The 27,485-nt window shown below is 37.5% G+C and overlaps 2 protein-coding genes across 9 annotated transcripts in view; one reads left to right on the plus strand and one right to left on the minus strand.

Moving 5' to 3' along the window:
* The first annotated feature begins 235 nt into the window (after positions 1-235).
* prim2 (DNA primase subunit 2) lies at positions 236-21,565 on the plus strand. Of its 2 annotated transcripts, XM_067522771.1 has the most exons (15): positions 266-356; positions 880-1,050; positions 1,593-1,742; positions 1,865-1,977; positions 2,921-3,015; positions 3,129-3,249; positions 3,925-4,020; positions 4,698-4,835; positions 7,659-7,726; positions 8,906-8,978; positions 9,941-10,126; positions 16,619-16,745; positions 17,452-17,534; positions 18,992-19,060; positions 20,816-21,565. In XM_067522771.1, the coding sequence occupies exons 3-15, from the start codon at positions 1,598-1,600 to the stop codon at positions 21,047-21,049; spliced, it is 1,548 nt and encodes a 515-aa protein (XP_067378872.1). In that variant the 5' UTR covers positions 266-356; positions 880-1,050; positions 1,593-1,597; the 3' UTR covers positions 21,050-21,565. The 2 variants fall into 2 exon arrangements, with proteins under 2 accessions (XP_067378866.1, XP_067378872.1); XM_067522765.1 differs by lacking the exon at positions 880-1,050 and having other exon boundaries at positions 236-356.
* A 1,565-nt stretch (positions 21,566-23,130) lies between these two features.
* khdrbs2 (KH domain containing, RNA binding, signal transduction associated 2) overlaps positions 23,131-27,485 on the minus strand; it is a 68,032-nt gene continuing 63,677 nt past the window's right edge. For all 7 annotated transcript variants that reach the window (XM_067522826.1, XM_067522790.1, XM_067522782.1 and 4 more), the window contains one exon: positions 23,131-26,998. The gene's annotated coding sequence lies outside the window, so the exon portion shown is untranslated. The remainder of the gene's footprint in view (positions 26,999-27,485) is intronic.

The raw sequence follows: 27,485 nt of genomic DNA on the forward strand, positions 1-27,485 counted from the left end.
GGTGCGTTTGTTATACACCACAGATTTCCCCGCAGATTCCTGTTGCACCCATGGCAACAGCAAAAAAAAAGAACCATAAAAAGACACTAAATTATAAAGCATATCATATTTTCAATCGGATCTCGTTCAGGTGAACGGCTGGTTGAGATTTATCATACAAAACTACAAAGTATTTCTTACCTATCCGTTGGCCATTGCTGTGCCGGGCCGTGTGAAACAACTAAATGAGCGCCCACAATAACGTCATCGCTTCTTTTCCTGTTAGGTGCACAAATCGTCATTTACCCGCGTTTGGTGAACAACCCACTTTGTTTGGCGGGAATCGTCTCTGAGAAAGGGAATATAACGCCTAATAGGTAATGTCATACCAGGATAGTTTAAATCTTGTTCATATACATGCCGTATGTTGACTGATAATTTGGGGATTGTGTAGAGCACCATAGTCTTTCATCCAGTTTGCACTGTGGCTTACTATATGTTAGCTAGCATCTTCCACAACATAGCTAGTAGTTGTTTTGTTTGTTGTATGTGTGTTGTTTACTAGTTTGTAACGTTACTAAAAATACAGTCTTATTTGGTCTGGCTTTATTTAATTCCCTGTCAGGGGTGCACATGGGTTTGAAGTGGAAAGAGCCATATTAACTAATGGATTCCGGATCAGATACATTCCCTTTTTAGTAGGGTTACATTTGCCATGGCTAGATTTTGTATCCGTAACGTTAACTTACGTTAACGGAATCCACTTCACAATAAGCCTTATCAAAGGTCGCTGGTTTCGAACTTGCTTCTTTTGGTTCTAGTTTGAGTAATACATGTGTCCATAAATGCCATTAATCTTATTGCTGGCTTCCCTCTATCAAAATATCTCTCTACTCCTAGCTGAAAAAATGCCTCCAGATGACGTCACTTTGAGGAACCTTCAGTTCACATTATGTTATCTTGTTGCTCACACTATGGAGTTTGTAATCATGGTCAACCCGCTTTTCCAGAGCCCCCCCTCCCAGATGACATCATCTGAACTCCTAACGTTGAAAAACTCCTCTGCTTGATGTAAGGTGCCTTTCAGCTAGAAGCAGAGAAATATTTTGTTATAGGGAAGTTTAAAAGCATTAATGTTCATTTACAGCATAAACTAAAGCCACAGAAAGCAAGTTGAAAATTGGTGTAGTTGCCCTTTAAGTGAAGCCAGCTTCCCAAACCAAGTTAATGGCGTTTGGTATCGAGTTTAAAGTGAGTTGTAAAGCTGTCCACTTTGGGCTGCTCCCTAATATATGTTTGCTAAAGGGACACAAGTGTAAAAGTTAAAGAGTGTTGATAATCTAACAGCTTAGGAATTGTCATTATAAATGTCTGATAACTGATCTGTAAACAATTTATTAACCATCAATGAAGCCCCGTAGATGGTTCCTTAGCATTGTGTGGTTTGTAACTCTGTTATTTTCTTATAACAGTCCCACAGTCCTTTAACATGTCCAGACCAAATTGTATCAATGGATAGCCCAACTTGCAGGCAGTGAAGACTTGTTGCAAGTATGGTCAGTGTTATTACTTGGTGGTACATTAAACCCCCCCCCACCCCCTTTTACCATCAGACATTATGGAGTTTTCTAGCAGAAGAAAGAAGTCTGTTACCAAGTTCCAGACAGAGCTCTACGGACATGCGCTGCAGTTCTATGGACAGCCTCCTGTCGAAAACATCTCACTATCTGAATTTGAGACATTTGCTGTGGACAGACTGAAATGTAAGACATCTCACACTATTAACATTTAAATGATAAAAAATGATACAATACTTCTTTTCTCCGCTGTGGTGTAATGAGTTTAATCATGTTGTTTCTGATTTCTGCTTTTAATGCCACTGCAGTGTTGAAGACCGTTGAGAATTTGGGTGTGAGCTACGTCAAACAGTCAGAACAGTACTCAACTAAACTGGAAAAGGAGTTTAAAAACCTCAGCTTTCCATACAGACCAGACACTGTGAGTATTTATAGCATGATATACAGTCGAATGGAGAGCATTATGTTAAGACATGATTTTAATGTTTTGACCTCCTCATTTATTTTAAAAAGGATGGCCAAGTACGACTCCACTACCCATTATGAACTCAGTAATAAATTCATAATAAAATTGTAACTTTGTAAAAGTAGAATTCATGACAGAGCTGCTGTATTGTATTACATTAGATTATACAGGTGTACCTAATTAAGTGGGTTTGGGAACATGCCATCATAGGTGATTGGTGCTATTATGCAGTCAACAACACTTGTGTTGTTGTGCTATATTGTGTCATGCTGACGGGTGTTTCTATTATTTAGCCTGCCATTCCTGATAGCATTAAATACAATGAACAAAATTATAAAAAAAACACCTGTAGTGTATAGTTGACTCTGAAGCAATGACTTTAATGGTATAAAGGTTATGTACAGCTAAATCATTTGTTTGTGATGGTTGGACTGGCCAAGATCAAAGACACATGTGGCCACATGTAGAGTTCACATATCTTAAATAATGCATTATATTATGTTGACATTAATCCAAGTTAAGCATAATCCCTTGACCATAACAGTATAATAATCTTTATGACAAAAAAGCTGCTGCCATTGTAAATTACAAACTGTGTGTGAATGGCAGTACTGAAACACAAGAAGTGGATACACAGAGATTAATGACAATCATTAATAAGTACTAACACACACACACACAACAAATGTGGCTGCTTACTTGCCAAAATAAACTACAGCCTAAATCAATAGAAGATGGCATATAGGTACCGTATAGGTACCTCTTTTTTTTCCCTACAAGTTCAGCATTGTGATATTGTGGTATTTTGATTCAATTAAATTTACACCTACAAGACAACAAAATTTGTCAAGGAAAAGTTTATGCCAATAAAAATGCAGTATTTCCTTAAACCATTAAGGATGACAGAAAAGCTCAGAATGGAGAAAGTGAATATGAGAAACGAAGAAAGGATCATATCTCCCACTTCATTCTCAGACTCGCCTACTGCCAAACGTAAGTCTGTAATTTCAGAAGACTTGTTGTGAATTAAAATGCTAACCATGTTGTAATTTGTGTAGCTTATAAATACATCGTAATAAATGTTTATTTTCAATGGTGTCTTAAAGGGAGGATCTTAGGCGCTGGTTTATACAACAGGAAGTTGATCTTTTCCGCTATCGCTTTAATGACCTGGATCCAAAATGCAAGCTTGAATTTCTCCACAGAAATAATCTGCAGTATGACACGGTAATTTTCTAGAAGCCTTTGTTTTTGTTTGTTTGTTTGTTTGTTTTTTACATTGATTAATTTTTACCTCTATCTGAAAAGTAACACAAAATATTATATTGCATCATTTTTACTTTTGGGGTGAAAATAAAAAGTGAAACAGCCACCAATGTATATATATTTTTTAGTGTATAATATTTTGCATTAGCAACTCACATGCTGTCAGTTGTGTGTAGTTAGACACTAGAAGAACAACCACCATTTTCAACATTGTGCTGTTTAGTAGTGTTTTCACTAGATGGCGCTGTTGGGTTGGTGCAACAGGACCCATAATGTAAACAATTCTATGAAGGTGATTTTAAAAAGTACATATTTTAAAGAACTTGCAGACAGATATGAACTAAATAATACATTTACTTAATACTATTTTGCAAACAGTTGCATAGATGTTAATGATGCAAAGAAGGAAATTATTATAACACTGTTTAGTCTTGGTTTTACTTAAGGACTTTTCCATCTTTCATAAACTTTTTATTAATTCATCAAAACATACTGTGCCAAGCAAGGATGAAAACATTAATTTGATAAATGATGTTTGGTTTCAATCAGCCGCAACCTTCAGTGTCTTCACACTGACATTATTCTGCCTGTGCAGCTCTTAACTGAAATTCATCATGCTCATCAATATCTTTTCAGATTAGTGTTAAGGAGAAGAAGACTCTGCTGGATAAACTTGTCAGCTCCAGTTATGCCGTCAGTGGAATCACAGTGGAGAATCAGGACTTCTACAAAGTGAGTTACTCATCTCTTTTCTTTGAGAACATTAGGAATATTAAGGGCTTATGTCTTATAAAGCAGTATTTTTCTCCAGTTAATATTTCTTTAGTATTAAATGGTGAATAACGATTAAAAAAGGAAGCTCTGTATTAGTACTACTATGAGACTGATAATTTGTATTTTAATTGCTAGACCTTTTAATAAAGTCATGATAGTTCTAACATTGTTATCTTAACAACTATAAAATGCTAAAACTTATGGTCCTCATTGTAGTCATAATTCACCCATTCACTATTAAAAGCTCCAGTGTTTCCTTCAGGAGTGAGAGCAGAGGGTCTGAAAAATAATTGCGGATTGACAGATCACCATTAGCTGAACGGATCTCAACATATAGTTTGTCTATTCACAAAATGAAAATGTCATGCTCTGGTAGTTGACTCTTAAAAAACCTTTTATGCCTGTTGCTGACAGTGTATTTATTGGGAATATACAGTAAATCTTTACACTCATTTTATTAAACCTCTTAAGTGCAAATGCCTTTTATCATATTTCAAGGGGTAGACATAGTGAAGAGCAAAGGGTTGGCCTTTACATCCTGACACTGGGCAGGCATGCAAACTGAATATTAACAAATGTCAATTCATAATGCATTATTTATTTAAAACATGTTATTCTCTTTGTTTCATTGAAAGGTTCCATTTCAAGATGCTCTGGATTTAGTGCGAACAAGGAAAGTATACCTCAAAGGTGGCTACGTGTACATCCCTCACCAGGACATTATCACCATTGTTCTCAATGATTTTCGCACAAGGCTATCTAAAGCTCTGGCAGTAAGTGTTTGCAACATGAGATTTTTTATTTTTTTTAAGATGAGAAGACTAAAATATGTGTTGTATAACATACAGTCAGTTCAGAAGGTACATGTTTTATGTTGTAGATTCAACTTTAAATGGAAAAATTCTTATATTACTTTCAGTCTGCATTCAATAATCCATAATGACAAAATGAAAACATGGTATTTGAAAATTTCTCACTTTCAAATGTATTCAGGCCCTTTGCTGTGAGTCCAAATTGTGGTTGTGTGCGTCCTATTCACTTATCTTCAGAAGTCAGAATGCATTTGGAATCAACTTTTGGCTTTTAAATAGACATATTTTAGAGAGCCACACATTACCCAGACACAATGCTCCACTGGACGACAAGTTTACTTATCATAGCTTTTCACAGTGGTTCAATTAATTTCAATATACATAGTGCCAAATCACAACAAAATTGTGAGTCATCTCAAGGCACATTGCAGTGTAAGGTCGAGACCCTACTGAGAACTAGTGATCTGGAGTAACCCAGTCGACTGCCCATATGTGAGATCATCCTGGTTGAATTATGGCTATTTAGAGCATTTGGAGAAAATTTTATTTTAAGTTATTATATTGTTGTTATCATTATTTTTTACAATAGCTTGATGAAGTTTTGTAAAATAAAGAAACATGTCACCCTCTAGTGGGGTGTGTCTGGCTAATGTGTTTTTAATCCTTTTTTGACAAGTAATGTAGGTCAGGGACACAGACGAAAAACCTAATGCAGGTTGCAGACTGATGGACATTACATGTAAGATTTTAATCAATGCGTTTTACATGTTCCAACATAGTTTCCCATTGTTTATTATTTTACAAATATTTCTATGTCCACCACCTTGTACATGTAGTAAACACACACAGTATTGTGTATGCAGTAAACCAGTTTCCATTAGATGTTTAATTAAATTAGCAAGCACCGAAGGAAACTGGGGACACAAATGAGGGGAAACAAGTATGCACACATGTCATAAAATGTCTGGAGGGAAAACTGGGGACGGCTAGTATAAGAGTGCTTATTGTCCCTACAGGCATGATGTGGTTTTGTTTTTTGTGTGTGTGTGTGTGTGTGTTTGGTTTTTTTTTTAAAGAGTGCAAAACGGAATCTCTGAATGCACGATATTGGCACACTTGAGCATTGCACTGAATGCCCCGAGGGGCATGGAACATGATGTTTTGGGAGCCAGAGGCTTTTTTTTTTTTTCTATATACGTGAGGAGACAACAAAGTGTGTGTGTCACTTTTGAACAGCGGTTCCTGTGGCTTCTTTTAATGCTAGTATGGCTCTTTGTATATCTCTTAACCACTGTTGTAAGTGTCTTTTGGGTTATATGCAGATGCATACTATTGCTCTAAGAGGTAGTATTTGTAGTATTGTTTTTAATAATACATTAAATTGAATATCCCTTTTGTACAGATTTATCCACAGAACACCAATGCTGGTTAGTATATTTTGTTGTCACTTTTTATTTTTTAACTAAACACAGTAGAAAAAATACGTATTTCTTTACCAAAGCAGGTGTTTAAATCTGCTGTGGAGCTGACAGTTCACTTCTTTGTGCTTAGAAAAGCCTTTGACACTTTTAACAAAGGTTCATTTTCATTATGTGGCTGTGTTATTATCTCCACACTAGGGATTTAACAGAGTAGTCACTTCCAATGAGTGCATTTTAAAATAATAATACTTCTGTACATGTGAAAAGGGCTATTGATCAATCAAAACAATAATAAAATGAATTGAGCTTAGTGTACGGTACGTAACTTTTCCTATTTTCAGCCATAGGCCATCAGAGGTTTCAGTGAACTCAGACTCATACCACTGGCAGCAGGCTAGTGATGTAAGGTTCTGAATGTTGTTCAGTGACTTGTCCTAACCAATCAGAGAATTTCAATTATTTCTGTTTGATTTTTAAGTTTTGAAACCTTCTTTTTATTTGCCATAACAAATGGCTGAAATACTATGTGGACCCTTTTGGAGCCTTGCAGTTCATAGAGGAGCACAGCAAGTGTCCCGTCCTACCTTCAGTCTAGCTTTCAATGGGTAACGACTCTTTGCAGTAATCTAGTTTGTGAAAACTACCCTGGCTACAACCCATGTGAATAGTGGAAAACATATATTTGATTGTTTTACCTTGAACACATGCTCTCTATCATGAAACCGACAGGGACATTTTTTCCAAATTAGAAAAAAAAAAAAGGAGATAATAAAAAGGAGAATTCTGTCCAGTTCGGCCATTTTCCCATTTCCTGGTAATTATCCGGACCACTAACTGTTGGAATGAAATAACACTCAAACTGTTTTCCTTGTAACTGTGCCATGTCACTGTTTCTGTGTTACTATAATGGCTGTTGTCCTCGACTGGGGACAGAAGGGGCACATCACAGAAAATGTGTCATTAAAAGGCATAAAATTGAAAGCTGCTTCTCCGTATGACTGCAGTTATGGGTTTGATGTGCATTTTACCAGACAGATACACAAAACCTGTTTATTATATGGTGTATGTATAAGGCAGACTTTGAAGACTGTTGCCCATATGAGTCATCTTTACTGAGTTAACTCAGAATCTTTTTGTTGGGGGGATGTGTGTATGTGTAATTTTTCTCTTAAAACGTGGAGACTGAATGAAACTGGAATCAAAAAAGTACACACAGTCTGCTTAACTTTTAATGCTGTGGCCCTGTATAATTATAGTTCTGTGTAGTACTTATTCTTTGCACTTAACTTGCACAGATGGGTTGTTCTAATCCTTTGACCTGCACTACTTACCATTACTCATGTGAGGCCCATCTCCTTTGCAGCTGACGGCACGCTCGCTACCAGCAGTGCATTCTGATGAACGGCTCCAGCCACTCCTTAACCACCTCAGGTAAGCAACAGGATTAATAACTTTGTTGCCATTTTTTGCCAGGACTCTTTGAAAAACAGATTTAGCAGAATTGATCTTTGGCAGCAGGGAGAGTTGGCAGCTTGTGGCTGGTCTGAGTCAACCCAATCTGTCCCTGTTGACAAGTCCAGATGTTGTGTGAACTTATTGTGCCCCACTACGTGTGCGGCATCATCTATTATGGTTAGAGTTACCGTGAGTCTTGATGTAATTAGGACTCTGCAACACATGCATTAAGCAATTTCTCATGCACTGTATTTTATCACTGTACTAGGCAAGATATTGTTTGTTCGATGGTACGGGCCCTCAGTAGATGGAATAGGTTACCTAATTGATTCATAACGGGCTAAGTTTTGTATAAAGCTGCATTTTTATGTACAAAATAATAGATTAAAAAGAGGTTGGTAAGTCCAATTCTGCATTATGTATGTTTGTATGCCTCTAATGGGCACTGGTTTTCCACAAGAATTTAAAGAGGTCTGGTTTATGTTTTGTTGCTGGTTTACCTATTGACAACAATGGAATAAAAGCCTATGGCTGCATCGAAGTTTTACAGGAAAAATAGTATCTTTTTAGGTAATTGCAGGCTGCAAAATTTTGCCCGTTAACAAAGCATGTAAATTGTCTTTATCATTATGATTTTATCAAATTCCAGAACTGCAGCTAATTTTTGTTGTGAAGGAACAACTTCTTGTAGTTGCCTTATTGTTTTGCCCTAAATATGCTCAACAACACGACGAGAGAGGGTCTCAGACCACAACAAAGGTCTTTACTTTGCTTTTGATTCAACTAAAAGTGTGAATATACCGGTGGAAAAAGTCATGTTGCCTAATTGTTGTTAGCGATTAGTGGGCAGGATGCTGATATTAGGGGCCTGGTCTCTAATCCTAATGGGAACACAATATTATATGAACCACTGCAACAGGACACAATAGAAATGACTTGGATTGTTTGGCGTGAGGTTACAGTGTTATATTAACTTTTTTGTTGCTGCCTTAACGTTTTTTAATTTATTTTTATTTTAGCTCAGTCTTTGATGTCAGGTCTTACCCTCATTTTCAAAAAGATTTTAATTCAAAATAGTCATGTGCATTAATATTACTAAAGAAATTCAATAATGATTACAGTCCTGATATTTCTCGTGTTATATTCTTGTTTTAGTCATGCCTATGTGGGACAGGATTACAGTATCCAGAAGAATATTGGGAAAATCTCCTTGGAACAGATCGATTCAGTAAGTTACATTAATCTATTCTTGAGTTTAAGGTGCCAGAATGGGTGGTGGTAAAAAGGAGAAATGAGGTTTGGATAGTAATTCTGGCCCAGAGCCACAAATGAACAGAGAGTGTCAGTTGCCTCTTTAGTTTTAATCAGCTGGTGACACTTTGGGCCTTGTGCAAAAATGAGTAGTATGAACAGGTTTGTTCTGAAGTGGCATATATGAGCGATTTACAAGAATCTCAGGATCTTCATTCAGGTCTCATGTCCAGTATCATCCTGTGTTGCTCCTGAGAGCATTAACATCACCTGCTGTAGGCTACACTAGTCTCTTGTGTCTCTGCTTGTTGTCCTCCTGAGGGCCTCACATAATGGCCATAAAGCACTTTGCTTTAAAAAGATGGCATTTAGCAACTTGATGCTGCCTGTGTCATTTCCTCTTCGTTATTGCTTGACACCCAACACAATTGACAGATGCACTATTAGCATTTTCCACTTGTTTTGACTCCTAACAATGAATGCTTTTTTTTTTTCCACCAGTGCTCTTTGAGCCTTATTTCTTGTTAATTACTGTACATGCTTTGCCATTATTACCATAATCAGTATTGTTTGAAATATGTTGTTTCCTTACTGTAGTACTTTTACTTTTGTACTTAAATGTTGATAATCTAGTTAGTAATTTTAATTGAGTGAGATCAGTTGTTGTGAAAAACGTTTTTAGGAAAAGTATTGAGTTTGTGTACTTCTGCCCCTTTTGCACACACTTTATTAAATGTTGCTATATAGAGGGCAGTGTAGCTGATGACTGCTCACTCTGGCCATGCTGCCTTGTTCTTCAAGACATTATTATGGCCACAAGTGCTATTGATGTGGCTGATGGGTGCACACCTCTAGCATTAAGTATTTCATGTTTCTACAGGTACAGATAAATTGTAGTAGTATATTTTTTGCATGTTAATCACTGTTGTCATACTCTAGCTTTCAGGAAAGTCTTTCCCACTGTGTATGAGGCAGCTCCACCAGGCTCTTAGAGAGAGCCACCACCTCCGCCACGGTGGCCGAATGCAGTATGGCCTATTCCTCAAAGGTATCGGCCTCTCTCTGGAGCAAGCGCTGCAATTCTGGAGGTCAGAGTTCATAAGAGGCAAAGTGGATGCAGACAAGGTAATATCAGCAACTTTAATATTCTATTATTAATCTAATATAAAAAATTGCATGTTCTCTGAATTTAAACTTAAAAACTCCTTTTTTGTACTTTTATTATTATTTTATTATTTACACAACGTACTGTGATGAGGCTTTAATAAACTAAAGTAGTTTTGTATATCTAATGATTAGAGACTTTTTGGTGATTTTTAAAAAAATGTTCTGTCAAAATAATTCAGGTATGATTCAAAAAGCATATACAACAGAAACCTTTAAAATATCCAGTCTCTTCATTAACCTTGAACACTCAGTTTAACTTGGTTGATGTCATTTAGGTCTGTGGATAAATACAAATTTACACCAAAACAACACAAAAAAAACATGTTCTTTAGTCACCCAGTCCTTTCAGTATGTCAGTAAATTTGCACTCAGACTCCCTGAATACAAACTAGGACGTAAATGGCAACAAAACAAAACAATTAACAATTATGCCATTATGTTTTATTTTAATAGCAACATTACTTGTTTGATTTTTAAGACTGTTTACTGCTATGCTCTCAAAAGACAAAAAGATTTAATGACAACTTAAAGTTATTTCACCCCCCCACAGTTTCTTATGTTTAAATACCAAAGATTTAACCGAGAAAATAATCAATAATTAAAGTAATTGTTTGTTGCAGAAATGTCTAATCAGCCATGTGAGCTGTTTTTATATATTCTCATATTGTGCTTAGTAGCCTGTCCGTCTGTCTAGCTGTCTGACACAGCGGCAAATATCACCCCTACACATAATCTAGCATAAGTGTGTTGCTTTTTTGAGTGCTCCTCTAAAAATGCAGTACTAACAGGGTGGAGGTGAGTGCAAGGCAGTTTGGAACAGCAGTGGATGGACCATGTTCCCTGAGCTGTGTTGTCTTTGAATAATGATTTGTAGTAGTACATCACATGGTTGGGATCCCTACCGTGACACTCCAGGTGGCCAACACTCTTTCCAGTATGGGGACGTTTGTTGCATCAGCCAGACATGGTGCCTGGCCGCGTAGTGGGAAATGCTGAACCTCCATTTTCTACTAGTGCCACAGGTTTGGTGTGTAGTAAGGAAACACATTAACAATTATAACTAGAAAGCCGTTGGTATTCCTGCACTGGGTAAATGTCTGCAACAAGGTCTGACACAAGCTTTAGATGTTTTCATGTTTCATGCTACAACATGTCATCAATGAATATCACTACTACCACTTACTTTAAAGGGCTTCATAAAAGAGACAAATGCACTAAATCAAATCAAAAAGTGCAAGTTTGGTTGTGCTGATGGAATTTTGGTTTAGTTGATTTACAGCCTGACAATAGCTTTTACCTTCTGGCAATTGTGTTCAAGTTTCAAAAATTAATAAAAGTGATGTTCTTCTAATATTATCTTGTTGAACAAGATGTTTGCAAGAGCACTCGATGTCAGTACACAGAGGGAAAAGCTAAAGTACCAAATGACCAAAGCAGTATTGATCATATTGATTGTATTCAGCAAAACTGTTGTGTTAGTTGGTCATATTGGGGAAAATAAAACATGAGAGCCATTTAAAAAATGCAAATCTTTAAACACAATTTAAAGGAAAACTAAACTCATTATTTGTACTGTACATACAGGTTCTTATGATATCTAACAAATATTTCTGCAATAATTTTTATGAGTTAAGATCTATACATTTATATGAAAACTCCTTTTTAGGGTTCAAATTTTGTCTGTATTTATGTTTATTTCAGCCAAATCATTTGGCTACTCTGTGACTGTGGCAACGTAGCCCTAGTGCGTATTGCTACCATTATTATCATTTTGGCGGCTGTAGCTCAGTTGATAGAGCAGTCGTCCACAAACCACAGGGTCAGAGGGAAACTCCCAAGATGTCCCTAGTGTCTGTTACTTACTTGTAAGTAGCTTTGGATAAAAGGTTCTGCTAAATGACTAATTGTAATTGTAATTACCAGTTCGTACCACATTTGTTGTAGCACAGAGAATTTCACATTTTTGGTAGTAAAGTGATTTGTCACACAACCATTGCTCTACTTCCCACATCGCACTTTTTAAAAAAATTGTTTTGGAAAGGTCCAGGATGAAACCTAGATTCTTTACCTCAGTTAGACAACTAGTGAAGGTTTGCCTTCACAACATATGTCTACTCTAGCTTGTTTTATATTTCTTAATATTGGTATCCTACCATTTCAGTGACTCTTAATTGCAGCCTTTTACTGTATTTAACAAAGGGGGGGGGCCTGGTGACTCAGTGGTAGAGCATTGGGTTGGGATGCAGAAGGTCATGGGTTTGAATCCGACCCCACCCGGTTTGGCCCGGCCAAGCCGCCAAGGGCCACCTTGCTGCCAGTTCCGAGCCCGGATAAAAGGGGATGGTATAAGAATAAAAAAACAAAAAAAAAAGTATTTTGAAGGTCTTTGAATTGAATTGGCTCTGCAAAATAAATATGTTAAAGATTAAGGTGTTTTTTTGAGTTCCAGACTCAAGTTAAACATTTAAGTCAGTCAGAACAATGTCTGCCCATTGTTTAAACAATATACATTTTCATTTTAGCTATTCAAAAATGTTCCACTACTCATTATGTCCTTACAAAAACACAATAGCTAAACAGCCCTGTCATTGACAGCTGCTAAAGCATGTTTCACCATAATAAGGCAGCATTCTTATACCCTATGTTCAGTCTTTGCTCACCTACTATCTGTTATTGGCTCCCAGTAAAACCCTCATGGCAAATACACTACACTGGATTAATGCTACATTCCTCTTTGGTGCCCCATTTCTGAGGTGGCTCAGTTCGCGTGTACAAGCTCCCAAATAAAGTGTGATGGGCTCTACACAAAGCCCAGCTCTTGTTCCACAGCAGAGGCAGCAGAATGGTGCTGACCAGATCGCGGCTTTCATGGTGATGTATGTGTTGTGTCAGGGACTGCACTTTGTGGCAGGCTGCACAAAGCCTGCTCATTAGTATGCGACAGGCACGGAGAAAAAGATGGGAGGCAGTGATGCCGAAAGAGAGGCCCGGAGAAAGAGGCGATGTAATATTAGACTAGAGGGAGAGACAAAATTGATGAAATCAACTACATCTATCCATTTCTCTTTCCTAGGAAGTTAGCCTATTCATTTGGAGGAGTGTGTATTTGTACCACCTTTCCGTGTGCTGTATGGCCTTAGGGTGGGACTGCTTTTGAACTGCTTGTTTTACAGATGTTAACATCAGGTTAATTAATTTCCACCAACTCATGCCATTTTTCACATTATTGGTTTGAATTCCTCTGGGGACTTTTCCAACAGTGGAAAGGATTCATTAAATGACACTTGATATTAACTGCTCTTAAGGTTTGGTCCACATTTACACCGGTTTATTTTTATCACTGGTGTTGTCAGTACATTTAAAAGTAGCCCCAAGCTCTTCCTTTGTCACCCTGTATAAAAATACATCTTTATAGTACAAGACAACAACATTTTATAGTGGTCTTATTCTTCACAGACATTTCTAAAGTTTTAAAATGTAATCAGTTATTATTAGTGGCTGGCAGACTACTGCTGCCATTTCCACAATGTGACATGGTACATAGTAACGACCCTTTAAATAAAAATAATATTGGCCGTTAAAATCTAATTCAGCTGATATGTTTTTTTTTTTGTTTTTTTTTCATTTGTTCAAAAACCCTTATTTATTTTTCACAGCAGACATTTTGACCTGCACAGCTGGTGCTAATGATGTTAATGGGCATCCTGTTCTATTTAAGTGTACCCGTAAGTCCTGGTCCATTTTATTTTATTTTTTCCCTACTCTCTTAAGTTGAAATGTCAACACAAACATGTGTTTCACAACACCTGGAAAATGCCCATCCTGCTCCCATTTTTTTTAAGATGGGATCTGGACCAGCACCCTTGGTCCCAACCCAAGCTTTACCAATTATCCATTAGGTCCCCCTTCTTCCAAGATGAAACACGAGGCAAATACTAGTTTAGTAATGATGTAACAAAAGGCAAATTTATCATTGTGTTGATTTAATTTTTCCAGTGACTTTGCAGCTTTTAGATTTTGCAGCTAGCTTTGCACAGGGTTGAAGGGACCATGCAGCTCTAATTTGTCTTCATTGTCTTTTAGTTTAGATTTCTACTTGTGCATTGTGTGTAAATGACCTTTTTAAAAAGCACTCAGTTCTTTCTGCAACTTCCAACCACTGTATTTTTAAGCTCCCCACCTTCTGTTGCTATTAGTGTGGGAAAAGATGTGTAGTGGAGTTTAAATATTTTTTAAACACAAGATGTGTTGGAGATAAAGGCATATCAGTCACTATGGACTGATGTGCCTAAGAAGCCATGCCAAGTTTACACATGCACGCACACACATAATCCCTTTGATTGTGTCCCATTTCTCAGTTGTTTTTTGCTGCAGGTTTTTGTGAATGTATCCTAGAGTGGAGGGGGATATTACAGGGATGTAGCCCCGTGAGCCCAGATGTGCACTATAAGAGCTGTGACTCCTTTTGATGCATCTTTTGTGCTGATGTTCTGACTCGAAGCTCAGATTTTCTAAATTCCCTCATTTAGGAGGTCAGCTGTATTCAAGCATATCCAGGATTATCTAAAGTGGAGGTTGAAGTCACAGTTGGTGACTGGGTGAAATTCTAAAAATTATTAAGAAAAGTTGAATTTCATATGAGTGAAAGTAAGAGCTGCAAGTTGCACTATGACACATGTGATTATTGTTTTGAAGGGAATATGAAATGGCACGTTAAAATCGGTTTAATCTCATCTGTTATTCCATTGTTTTTATTTTCTACACAGTTTTCTGTTGATCTTAGTTAATGACATGGAAGTTTTGTCATCTGTTCATGTGGTGATTTGTTTTTAATCGCAATGTTGAGCTAAATCCTCAGACAACTTTAGTCTTTCCTAGAAGACGTGAAATGTTAATGTCACATTATCTCTTAGTCTTTGCATCGCTTTTTAGACCACGTAGGATCTTTTTATGTCCTAATTATTTCACATAATCCATATTAAACACACTTTAGTGCCAGTGGAGTTCCAAGGTTCGTTTTAATAGAGTAGGGGGGACTTAAATCAGGAAATGGGCTCTTGAATCCCTAAAAGCTCTACATAATTAATATTTGATTTATTGTACTTAAAGAAAATTTTATGGGTTTTTAAATTGCCACTGCAGTTTGTCACATTAGCAGTTTTTAGGGTTTTATACGGACATTAATGTGTTATGATGGGTACAGTCATGGTGATTGTGTTCTGCCACTCTCGAAGCACAGTGTATATTTTACTGTCTGAGTTTTACAGGCAGGGACCGTGCAATTCAAGTTTAATGGATGCACGGGAATACTGTACATATAAAAGGAGTTCACTTTGAATATATTGTAGCGTGACCCCCATCCAAAAGTTTGAAGCATATTTTGGATTGGAGCAAACTGGATACATATGGTGGAAATGTTTACAGTTTAAAGCTTATTGATACAGTTCACTTGAGTCCTTGACTGTGCTGTTTTTCTGTTTGGTCGATTATATAAACGATTTTTCCAGACATTAAATCAAGGACTTGCATAGTTTATTTAATTTGAACTCTGCCACAGTGTGTTCATAATTTTAATAGGAATAAGAAAGGCACAGGTTGGTCTATGAATTCAGCAAGTTTCTGGTATGTAGTCAGTAAAATCCCAGAGAAATGCTGTAACTAAAAATATGGTATATTAAAGTACAGATTAGAGAAGCCTTTGGGTCCAACTATTGATTTTCATCGTCTGGGACTTGTCATTTCTACTTCAATAATTCCTTTAAGTTTCAGATTATTCATTTAACATTGTCATCATTATTACTTGATTGATTACAAAACGTTTGTGACATGGTAAAGAAGAAAACATCTGATACTTATTCCTTATTTGGACCGTTCTCTTAAAAACCTTTGGTCAATTTTCTCGCTTTGGGCTCTGCAGCAAATGAATGAAGAGAAACTATCAACGTAATTTAGACATAATTCTTCTCTTTAGCAGAACTACTGACAACTTGGACATCTGCAATGTGACAAGGGGCCCGCTTCCTGTTTACAGCTTTTCTGTAAACAGGAACCTTAGCTGTCAAATAAATCTAGTGGTAGTGTAGCAGAATAGATGTATAAAATGGAAAAAGTTAAATTTAGTACATTATAATTGTGCAGTACAATAGTTCCCTATTGTATTCTTTCATTTATGTTTAATACAGTTTTGTACTATACCGAAGTACTATGCAGGACAAAGGGCGAAGGCAATGGGAGGGAAAGGCAGCCGTATTACAGTTCCATAATTCAGCTATCTTGACTGTGATGACACCTCTACAGCAGGTTCTGTCTAATAGCTCTATATTTCATTGAGGAAAACACCCAGTCAAAATTGACATGATATACGACAATGTCTCTTTTCACCCCAACCTTGTCCCTCGTACTCCTCTCATCCTCACTAATGCTTTCTCTTCCTCTGTCTTCTCTATGTAGTTTGACAAAGCATATGCCTACAGCATCCGCCACATGTTTGGGAAAGAAGGCAAGCGAACAGACTACACCCCCTACAGTTGCATGAAGGTGATTTTGTCAAACCCACCCAGCCAAGGCGACCATCATGGTGAGTTCTCTGCTGTTAAAACCCATTACCCATCTGATAAACCAGCTAAGGTTCATTTTCAGACTGTTCAACTTCTTAGCTTGGAGTTAGTGACTAAACATCATGCAGATAATTTCATTACCAGAACAACTGTATATAAAGTTTATGGCAGGACTCCAGGTGTAGGCTGTGCAAAGATGCCTCTGAGACACTCCAGCACATAACAGGGGAGTGCAAGATGCTAGCAGGCATTGCATACATGGAACGGCATAACCAAGCGGCTGCCATAGTGTACCAAAACATGTGATAGTGTACCAAAACATGTGTGCCGAGTACGGGCTGGAAGTCCAAAAATCGAAATGGGACACACCTCCAAAGCGGGTTGAGAATGACAGAGCTAAGATCCTGTTGAACTTCGAGATACAGACTGACAAACTGGTAATGTCCAAACAACCTGACTTAGTAATTGTGGACAAAAAGAAGAACAAGGCCTTAGTGGTAGATGTAATAATCCCAAGCAATAGCAACATCAGGAAGAAGGAACATGAGAACTTCGAGAAATACCAAAGGCTGAAAGAAGAGTTAGAAAAGATGTGGAAGGTGAAGGCACAAGTGGTACCTGTGGTAATAGGAACACTGGGGGCTGTGACCCCAAAACTGAGACACACACACACACACACACACACACACGCTTTTATTTGAATAAATCTTCATTCTATGTTTCTAGGATGTCCATTCCGTCACAGTGACCCAGAGCTGCTAAAGCAGAAACTTCAGGTCTACAAAGTGTCCCCCAGTGGAATCAGTCAGGTGGGTATTAGACAGCACACTTTTCTAACCTCATGAAATCCAGCTAATGAAAATTGATTTAAATTAGGCATTAAATATAAGTTCAGAAAGTGTCAAATGGAGCTGCCCATGGCCAAGAGCACTTAGTTTTAGACACATCTTACTAACATTTCATGTACAATTTTTAAGAAGTTGCAGCAACGGCTTAACACTAGCTACAGCTGAGCAGATGGCAGACACCAAGCTGTAACTAGTTTTGCAGTTATTTGATCATAAACCAAATAAATGGTCAAATAAAGAAGTCAAAACCCTGATGGTGGTGCTAGATGGAAAGTAATTGGATCACCTGTGTCAATATTTCATGGGAATCACACTATTTCATCTTCATGGAGATGCTAAAAGAAATTTATGCTAGATGCAAATTCAGCATAATGAAAGTGAATAGGACTCATACATTAATATTAACCCATGTAGACAAAAGTATTAGAATCTTGATAATTTTCTCTACTGTTGTCATAAGATAATCTTCCTAGAACGCTGATTTAATATTACAACACATAAAAAGTAAAACTGCGGTTATTGCTGTTGCAGAACTGGTCCTGTATGATCCAGTGATGCTTGACATGTTTTTCCTGAAGCTCACAACTAGAGTGTGCTATTATCATGTCAGTATGGTACCAGTGGGTAATGGTAATATAACCCGCAGCACAGCTTCCTCGTACAATCAGCCTTTTGTGAGTGTTTGTTCCTTGCAAATGTTCCTGGTATTCCATTAAACAAACAAAACACAAACTGCAGTAACTGGCTGAACCAGTGCACGGCTCATCACTAATCTAACACCAGCCCTGGTGCTGAGCATGCTGGTGGCAGTATCATGCTGGAGGCAGCCTTCAGGTATATAGGGGAATAATGAGGGACCCAAACACAAGTGGATTCCTCAGAATAGTCTCTCACTCTCTGAGCGGGTGTAAAAGATGTTGGCTTTCTCCTTTAGCAGGTCAGTCATCTCAAGTATGCAGTCATGCCAACTCCACACCAGTTTCAGCTCAAGCCCTTGCATGACTGTATCAAGGTCCTGCCTTCGGAACTAGCTGTTTACATACTCCCATTCCAAGTTTACAGAGCTTCAGAAAACTAGGAAGGAAAAAACAAATTGAGATTTCCTGGACAACCCAAAAGTGCAGTCCCTGCCAGCAATTATTCTACAAATGGTTCACTTGGGGCATAAATATTAAAATTAGCCTAAATAAGCCTGTGATCTGTTTTTATTAGATTTGCAAAGATTTCTTGATGGATGTGTTCACTGCTGTCATCGTGATTTATTAGACATGTCTTTGTAGGTAGTTGAAAGAATGCCAGTGAAAACAGTTTTGAATACAGGGCTGCAGCATCACAAGCTGTTGAAAATATCCTCTGTAATTGTACTGTGTCAGTATCTAAGGTGGGTCTGTTTTTCTGTGCTTTACCTTTTGTTGCAGATCCTGGAGCTGGTTAAAGGAATGCACTATCAGCTGGCGTGCCAGAAGTACTTTGAGCTGACACACAATGTAAGTGCAGATTTAATTTGAAGTGGGGAGTAACTGGGGCCACCTGGGTCACAGGCGGAGGCTTTGTCCTCACGAATGCAGGCTCACAAGAGATCGGACGGACTGTCATCTCATCCATCACTGGCCGGCTGTCACAGAGACTTAATTTTTATAAGTTTACTATTTGTGTCTATTTTCTCCCCTGTGGATATGTATTTAATTGAATTGTGTTTAAGTTTGGCTGCTTGAGTCATCATCCCTTTCAGTCACACTCAAGGACCTAGTTTTAGAGAAGAGCAGTGGTTGAGGAGCGGGGGGTGGGGGAAACAAGGTCTTAAACTCACAACACATTTGTATGTGACACACATCATTAGTTAAACACTGCAGGGAATTAAACAAAATCTTTTTATGATCATTTTTTAACAGCTTGAATGTGTAATTTATTTTATTTTTTACATATATTCTTGCTGTAAATCATAAATATAAATATGTACATTATAAATATATCTAGATATTCATGTACCATTTAGATGTATAAAGGCACGTTGAGGGAACAACTCTCCAGCTGTGATGTGTACAGTTACCATGGCTACAGATTGTGTTACAGTCTATGGCGATGTGTTTGTTTGCAGACACTGTCCCGTCACCCTACTCTGTGGAGCAGAGAGTGAATTAGGAGCTGAATTCTCTCACGTTTTGATTAAAACTCTGATAAGTAGCTTCAGCTATAGGGAGAAGCTAGCTCATTAATAACTTTAACACAGTAGGATTTCTTCAGCCAACATCTGGAGAACGATGTAGACTTTTAGTCACTGAACCCAAAGTGGTGATGTCAGAGGAGACAACTTTACTGAATGTATTAATTTATTAGTGGTAAATCAACAAGTCAATCATCTGAAGCAACTTAGAAAAAAAAACAATAAACTATATGGCTCTATACAGTATTGTTTAATCCTATGTTGAAAACGTATCAATATATCTTTGATGTTATTTTTTTTAATTAATGAGAACACTAAAATGTATTTGCTTCACCTTTTGAAAGTTTGCTGAACAAATCCAGACTAGACTTGTTTATGTTATTAGCAATGCCAAATTCATTATTGTTTTAGACTTGCACACAACTATGTGTCGATAACTTAAAAACACAGATAAACAAAAACACTTTCTAAAATATTAATAATTATAACTAGAATATTATTATAGTTATCCATGAAGCAGTAAAAGCAGTATAGCTCTGTTGTTTAAACGCACAGAAACCGCAGTAATATGTCCTCACTGATTTGTACTGATAAATATACTGACATACGCAGTGCTCTGTAAAAATCTGTTACCGTAATTTTTTTTTAAAATTTACTCATTAAAAGGTTTTGAAAACATCAGTCACAATTATATAATTCTTTTAAAATTATCTAAAAGGTCACAAAAAGAGCAATAATACCATATGCTAATTGATTCATAGGTTTTTACTCATCGTGAGTGATTTTGACATTTCATTTTCTGAAAGGGCATTTTATCTTTGCACAGGGGTCTGATGGAATAGTTAGCTGGTGATTTAGCATCTAATGTGGCTGCGGACGTTGTCGTATTTGTAAATAAATTAGTAAATTGTTAGTAAATTAGCAAAGCCTCCTTAGCCTTCTTCAGTGAAGCAGATGCTAACATGAACAACTAACCATTAAAATCAGTCAGTATACTACCAACCCGCTGATTCTGCAAAAACCTGAAATTAACATCTTTTTTTTTTTTCTCTTACATTCTTTTTCTGTTTTTGAGTAGATTGAGGATGCCAATTTCTCACTCAACCATCCCAACCAGTACTTCATAGAGAGTCAGAAAGTTTTGGGCGGAGGGAAGGATATAAAACGAGAGGCTGACACGCCACAGAGGTCACAGGAAAACACGGCTGCTAAAGGATCCACTGCAGCCCGAGATCCAGCAGCAAATGCCTCTCAGAATTTGGCCGAGATTACAGAGGAATTGGACTCTTTCTTTCAAGATGCCAGATTATAATTGTATTTTCTCCTTCATCCATGTTAAAATTGCTTATAGCTGAAAGGTGAGGGCTCAACCATGATCTTACTTGAGCTGAATCTTTACAGTCAGTGTATTAAAGTTGCATTTAAGTGAACTTTTATGGATTTCTAATTTCACGTCAAACATTGCATGGTTCCACGTTAAACCTTTATGTGATTATTATTGGAAACTCAACACCACACCTGTTGAATACTTTTACCTGAGGAAATTCTGTGTCCATATGTCAGTGACATGCCATCATTCATTGTCCCGTTTTACACACGTGTTAAAAGTAGTGTCTCTGTTTGTTCTTGGTCTTTGTTTTCACACTGGTCTGGGCTCAGATGGCGCACACCCAGTCTCAGTGCACAGTGTTTTGGCAGAGAAGTGGTTTTGGGGGTGATGACTAGAACATTTCCCAGCTGTCTCAGAAACAATGTCATTGTATTTGCTGGCATGAATATGGATGAATGGTGGCAGGAGGATGGATGAAAATAAACAATTTCCACAGTTGTATTATGCTGCCTTGGAATATTGCCTCATAGTGCACAATGCAATTTATTCAAAACACACGTGGTCAAGAGATGTTTCCTCTCTTCTATTGAACTTCTGTCTGCTCACTAATGTCTGAACAATGGCGGGTGTCTGTAAGCCAAGAACCTTTTATATTGCTGTGGTGTTGCCAACATAGGTTGTTCCTGATATTGCATCTTTTAAAAGTGGTTATTTTCACTTTTACTTTGCATTTTGCAAGATTACTAACTTTGAATCCTATTAGGGCCCTTTAACAGCCCAGAGTTATATGAATACAAATTCATTTTCCAGGAGGCTAAAGGAAATATTGAATGACTGAGAGAAATCTCTCGCTGTAATTTAATGATTGTTAATTCTAAATCCAATTTAAAATCCCGCAGGGTGTCGGGGAAAAACTGCACTTTTCGGCAGGTTTCTGTGTTTCAAGAGTTTGACACATTCGGACCACTCTTCATCACTGCCACTCGCTTGTAACATCAGATCACAAACACGTGGTCTGCACAGCACTGGAATTAAATTAGGTCTTAAAATCCAGGCATGGTGCTTGACACAGAGAGGATTTATTCAGTATTATAAGGGAAGTGGATAACAGTGCACAGCCGGGCTGCTGTCAGCAAGAGACCCTTGATGTTTAATGTTTTGTAGAGCATGACTACACTTGACAAAGCTGGCACTTTCTTAGACTGTGGGCAGGCAGTTGACTAGGACGGTGTTTATCTCCTCCAAATGGATTTACAGTCATTAGTCATGAACTTGCTCGCTTTCATCGCACAATTTGTTTTCTTTCCTTACTCATTACGCAGAGCAGAGGTGTTCTCGGGACCACAACATTTGTTTCACGAGCCTCGTATGGAAGCTGACATGCAGGGTGAATCTGTATGCGTGGCTGCGTGCCGTGGAGCTTTTGTTACGGCTCTGAACGTGTTGCAGTCTGGAGCTTGTAAATGCTGCAAACATTACATTCTCAAGGTAATTTTCACTCCGTCCATAAACAAGTTATGCCAATTGAAATATAAACATTTGGGGGTAAAAGGGGAAACTTACAAAGTTACAGCTACAAGAAATAAAGCTGTCAGTTGTTTCGCAATGTGAAAGTGCAACAAAGCGAATCAAACTGTCATCAGTCAGAGTGAACACTCAACATTGACTCTAATTGTGCATTTCTACCCATTTCAGTTCATGATGTTTCCCTTTGTCTGCTTCCTAATATAAATTCACCCAGGGGATCAAATGTGCAGCAGTTTGATTTGTTAGTTAATATGCCTCACCAGAAGCAAATTTGGTACATTTTTTGTTTTCTATTTATTTTTAAGGATTAGATAACATTCCATATTGCATACTTGTACATCTCACCCCGGAGCTTATAAAAATGAGCACAATTTATTTGATAACTGCTCATGCCTCATTTCAGATCTCATATCAAGTAGTGTAGTCCTGGTGGACTATTAGCTTTTCAGTGGGAGGGAGAACAGATTATTTTGGGTCTTTAGTGGATTCTTGTCAAATTAGCTGTACTGCTGTCAACAAACTTTATCCTCAGTTCCCTGGCATCACTGCCACACTTGGAAAAAATTAAATAAAAATGTTAAAACATCTGTACGGATAGAAAAAGAAAATCTCTAACATTTAGATTTAGACTGAGAGTCCATGTTGCTCTTTTTCCTTTTTTTTTTTTAAACTACATGAAGGGTTTGTTGTTTATGGCTTATGTGCCTCCCTGTCAAAAGCATATGTGTTTAGAGGTTGACATTTCATTTCTTTACTTTTTTAGAAATGTCATCCATGACTATATTCCATATACTTACCCTCCACCTCAGAGTCCCACTGGGATGTATTAAGGACACTGCCATTGAAGGGACAACCGCTATGATTCTGTCCTCAAGTCTGTTAACAAAAGCTTGAATATTGTATTACAGATGTTATGAAAATAAGGGAAACTTTGTCACAAGACTAATAAGAATGTTCTGTTTCGGCAGTAATAATAGTATGACTGTTTTGTAGCAAGTTGCAGGATTGATAATGGAAATTATATTTGAAGTACGTACTATTGCACTGTGTTTCCAAGCTGAAGAACTTTTATTGCCATTTATTTTTTAATATCAACACTGCTACGTGCATTTTGTTTAATCGCAAACATCTGAAATCCATTAAAGTACAAAGGTTAACTATACACAATACACTGGTGGATAAAAGTATTCAAACCAACTTTGTGGGTATATATATACAGTATCTCCATCCAGTAAAGCTTTGCACATAAAAAAAACAGTCCAATACATAAAAAAAAGTTATGTGGGTAGACCAGGAAGATTAATTGCTTAATTGCCACACAAATTATGGCAAAGCAACAAAAAACATATGGCAAGTCAAATACGCTGACAGAAACAAAAGATAAAAACATAAAAAAAAAACAATACAATAAATAAAATGGTAATAATTCTATCGTAATTTTTTTTTTCTACCCAGCCACATGTGCATTCAATTTTTATAGGAAGAAATAAACATGCTGGAAGAAAAGCCTTTGTTTGCAGTAACCGATTCAAGATATTTCTTTGGAACCAGTTGAGTCTCCTTTGCAGGCATGTGGTTAGACACACCTAAGGTCGTGCTCAGGCACCTGCCTTTCATTTGATAAGTCCCCTTCTATAGGACAAGTTTTATTAGAGCATTATAATCCAAATCATGTATTTATCTTAAAGATTGTTAGAACCTTGTCAAATGGCAAATAGCCCATTAAACTTTGTCTGCACATACAGTATTTTAGCTGTATGCTAGGCTACTTGAAGTTTTATGATTTATTTATTTTTTTTCATCTGAATTGATCATTGATCAACAATGACATACGATAAGTGTCTTGCTATTTAAATAAACACACACAAAAAAATAGTCTACTGGCAGTAATGTGTAACTCAGTTATGAATGGAAACCAGTAAGTTTTTAGCCAGAGCCTATTCCATGATGCTTCCACCTCCATACTTCACAATCCACTGTCAGATTGTCCGTATCAAATGTAAATATGGATATTTTTTCTGTGTGTATGAAGTAAAAGATTTTCTGGCGTGTGTCAATCCTATGCTGCTCAACCATCTGGTTGCAAAGGTCTTGGGACTGGGTAACACACGATGCCTTCACAAATGTCACTTTTTTGATGAGTGGATGTGTGGCCCGATAGTCCCCTGCTACTTTTTTCCATTAAATAAATTGCTGTAATTGTTATCTACATAAATGACTTGTTGGTATATAATATGAACCAAACCAGAAATAATTCAGTGCGCTCACTTCACACTCACAAATATTTTCCTTCCAATTAGACTCGCATGTTTTCAGATGTGGATGAAAAACCACAAAACACAAAAGGTGAACATGCAAGGTTGAATTTGCCATTATGCTGCCTCAGGTTTAAAATAGGCAAAGTCAGACACTACAAATAGGTGCTGTCAGAGAAACTGTCTGAGCCTGTGTCTTTCTTTTACAAGGTTTTATATATTGCACTGAGGCTGCACCTGTTGGCATCATTCCATTGCCCTAAATCGGAAGGTCCAGGAGTGTCCATTACTGTCTCCTGATGACGTCGTTTGATATTGATTGTAACACCAGATGGAGGCATCAGTTCCACTCCCGTGAAATTCATGTGAAACCTGGTGGTTCTCATGGTCATACACAGTGTGATGTTGATCTCCCAGTGATTAAAAAATAAATAAATAAATTGTCCGTGTTGTCAAACAATACATGTATCATCAACTTCCCTCGCCAAACATAAAATTAGCCTGGAAATATGACGTCCCAGTTGATTGTAAAATTGGAGTCAAACTTCCTGCAGCTGAATGTAAACTCATCATTATTCCCCAGGGGAGTTGTCTCATTAACCTGACAGATGTGTGAGCCACTGCTCGTGTGATTAACTTTACTCACAAACTCTTCACTCTTTCTAAGCTTCACCTGCAGCCATGCTGTCGCTTTGTGTTAGACTTTATTGAACAGAACCTGTGAAAAAGGAGTCGCTGAAAACCTCCCTGCTCTTGCTTGCTTTGGTAAACAGGTTTTAATCATTACAGCACACTTGCAAGTTGGTTTTTAACCTTCTTCAGACTGTTGTGATCTAACCGCTTGGTAAACACTCAGCACATACTGTAGAGTTTGCCCGACCAAGGAGGGAGCTTACATTTGCATCTTTCTTTCTGCAATTACTTTGCCCATGAGTTATTAGAGCTTTGAAGACAGGATTTAATGAGATCATATTGCTGTGTATCCAAACTTGAATTGAAAGTGACCTGCATCTCCTTGGACTGTATTTATTCAGATTTGTGTTTACACTACTCTCTGTCTTATTATTTTTATGTTCCAGGTTCTAAACGTCCACAGTATGAGTTTGACCATGTTTAAATACCCAAAACACAATATGTACCTGCAGACTGGATCCATGAGATGCAGTAATCACCCCCAGAGAATGCAATTTAAGTATTGATCTTTAAAAATCCAGGGGTCATGTGAATGTGATTTAGTTTGTTCTTAACTTTGAATGAAAAACTCAGTAATAGCTGGACACTTTGAGTAATACACCAATTAGTTTTCATTCTGAGATTTAAATATGTGGATTGATTCCATTGCTATGTGGTGTCAGTTCCTCTGAAGCTGGTTAGCTTAGCTTAGCACAACTGCTAAGCACAGACAATTACAGTGGTCTGCACAGCAGTTACAAAATCTAGTGACACAGATCTTATTTGTTAAAGATACATATATTAATTAACAAACATGTACAAGTTTTGGCTTTACAATGACAAAACCAATGATTTACAGCTTCTCAATTAAACAAACAAGACGTCATTTGTTAATTAGTAATCTGTAGTGGAACTGAGGTCGGCGAGCTGGTTTATTCAGATTTGTCCCTTGGCTGTGCAACATGCTGTGGATCAAATATATTATTGGCTTCCTCTCTGATAATTCATCTATTATTAACTGTGCATTAACATAACACAGAGCAGAATGTGAATGGCTGTTGCTACACAGAGAAAAGTCTCACTACCAGTTCAGTGGATTGTGTCACACATATTAAAAATAAAAATCTGCAGCTGAGTGTGACATATCAAAGGGGAAGTGGGAAGCAAGCCCCCACGTTAATGGAGAGAACTGTGAAATACGGACGCATGAGATGTTGTTGGGGGGGGGCATAATGCCCTGACAGTCAACCAGCTGAGTGCCCATTCTTTTTCTCTGCAGGGGGTGTTGGTGAAGACAGGGCACTGACGCTTGTTGATGCTTCATCAGGCTTCATGAGCTGACATGGAGTTAGTGGTCTGAACAGAATCCGAAAGATGAGGGTGTGAGGAAGCAGAGTTTAGGAGCAATCCCTGGGATTTTCTCTTTGACGTTGATAGATTGATGAGCTGGAGCTCACTACAGTCCGTCAGATTGCCCCTATGAGAAAGATGGATATGAATTAGGGTTTTCTCCTATTTCCATTGTTGAAGCCCTCCTAAATGAGCACACCTTAGTAGGTCCAAGTCAGATGGGAGGCTGGGAAAATGCAGACCAACTAATATGAAGATTTAAAGTAGATACAAAAATCATAAGAGATTGTCACTTTGCTATGATTAGAGCCAGGGCCAGTGTAAAAATTTAAATTTCATGTTGCCTCTAACAGCTTCAAACTCCGACATATGTAGGAAACGCTCACCCTTTTAGACACAAGTGTAAGAAATGCTTAGTGACAAAAAGAAATGCCAGAAAAGGAAATGGTTTGTTAAGTGCATCTGTTTCTAAGCTACTTTGCTGCTGTGCTTTATTTTATCATTGTGAGAACAAACTGTCCTTTGGGCCTTCAAGTTGGGAGAAATTATTCGCTTCATAAAATCACACCTGTCACTGAACATTTATGAAAAAACAGATTCTTTTAGAAATGAGA

This window comes from Channa argus, chromosome 1 (genome assembly GCF_033026475.1).
Source record: "Channa argus isolate prfri chromosome 1, Channa argus male v1.0, whole genome shotgun sequence".
Classification (NCBI taxonomy): domain Eukaryota; kingdom Metazoa; phylum Chordata; class Actinopteri; order Anabantiformes; family Channidae; genus Channa; species Channa argus.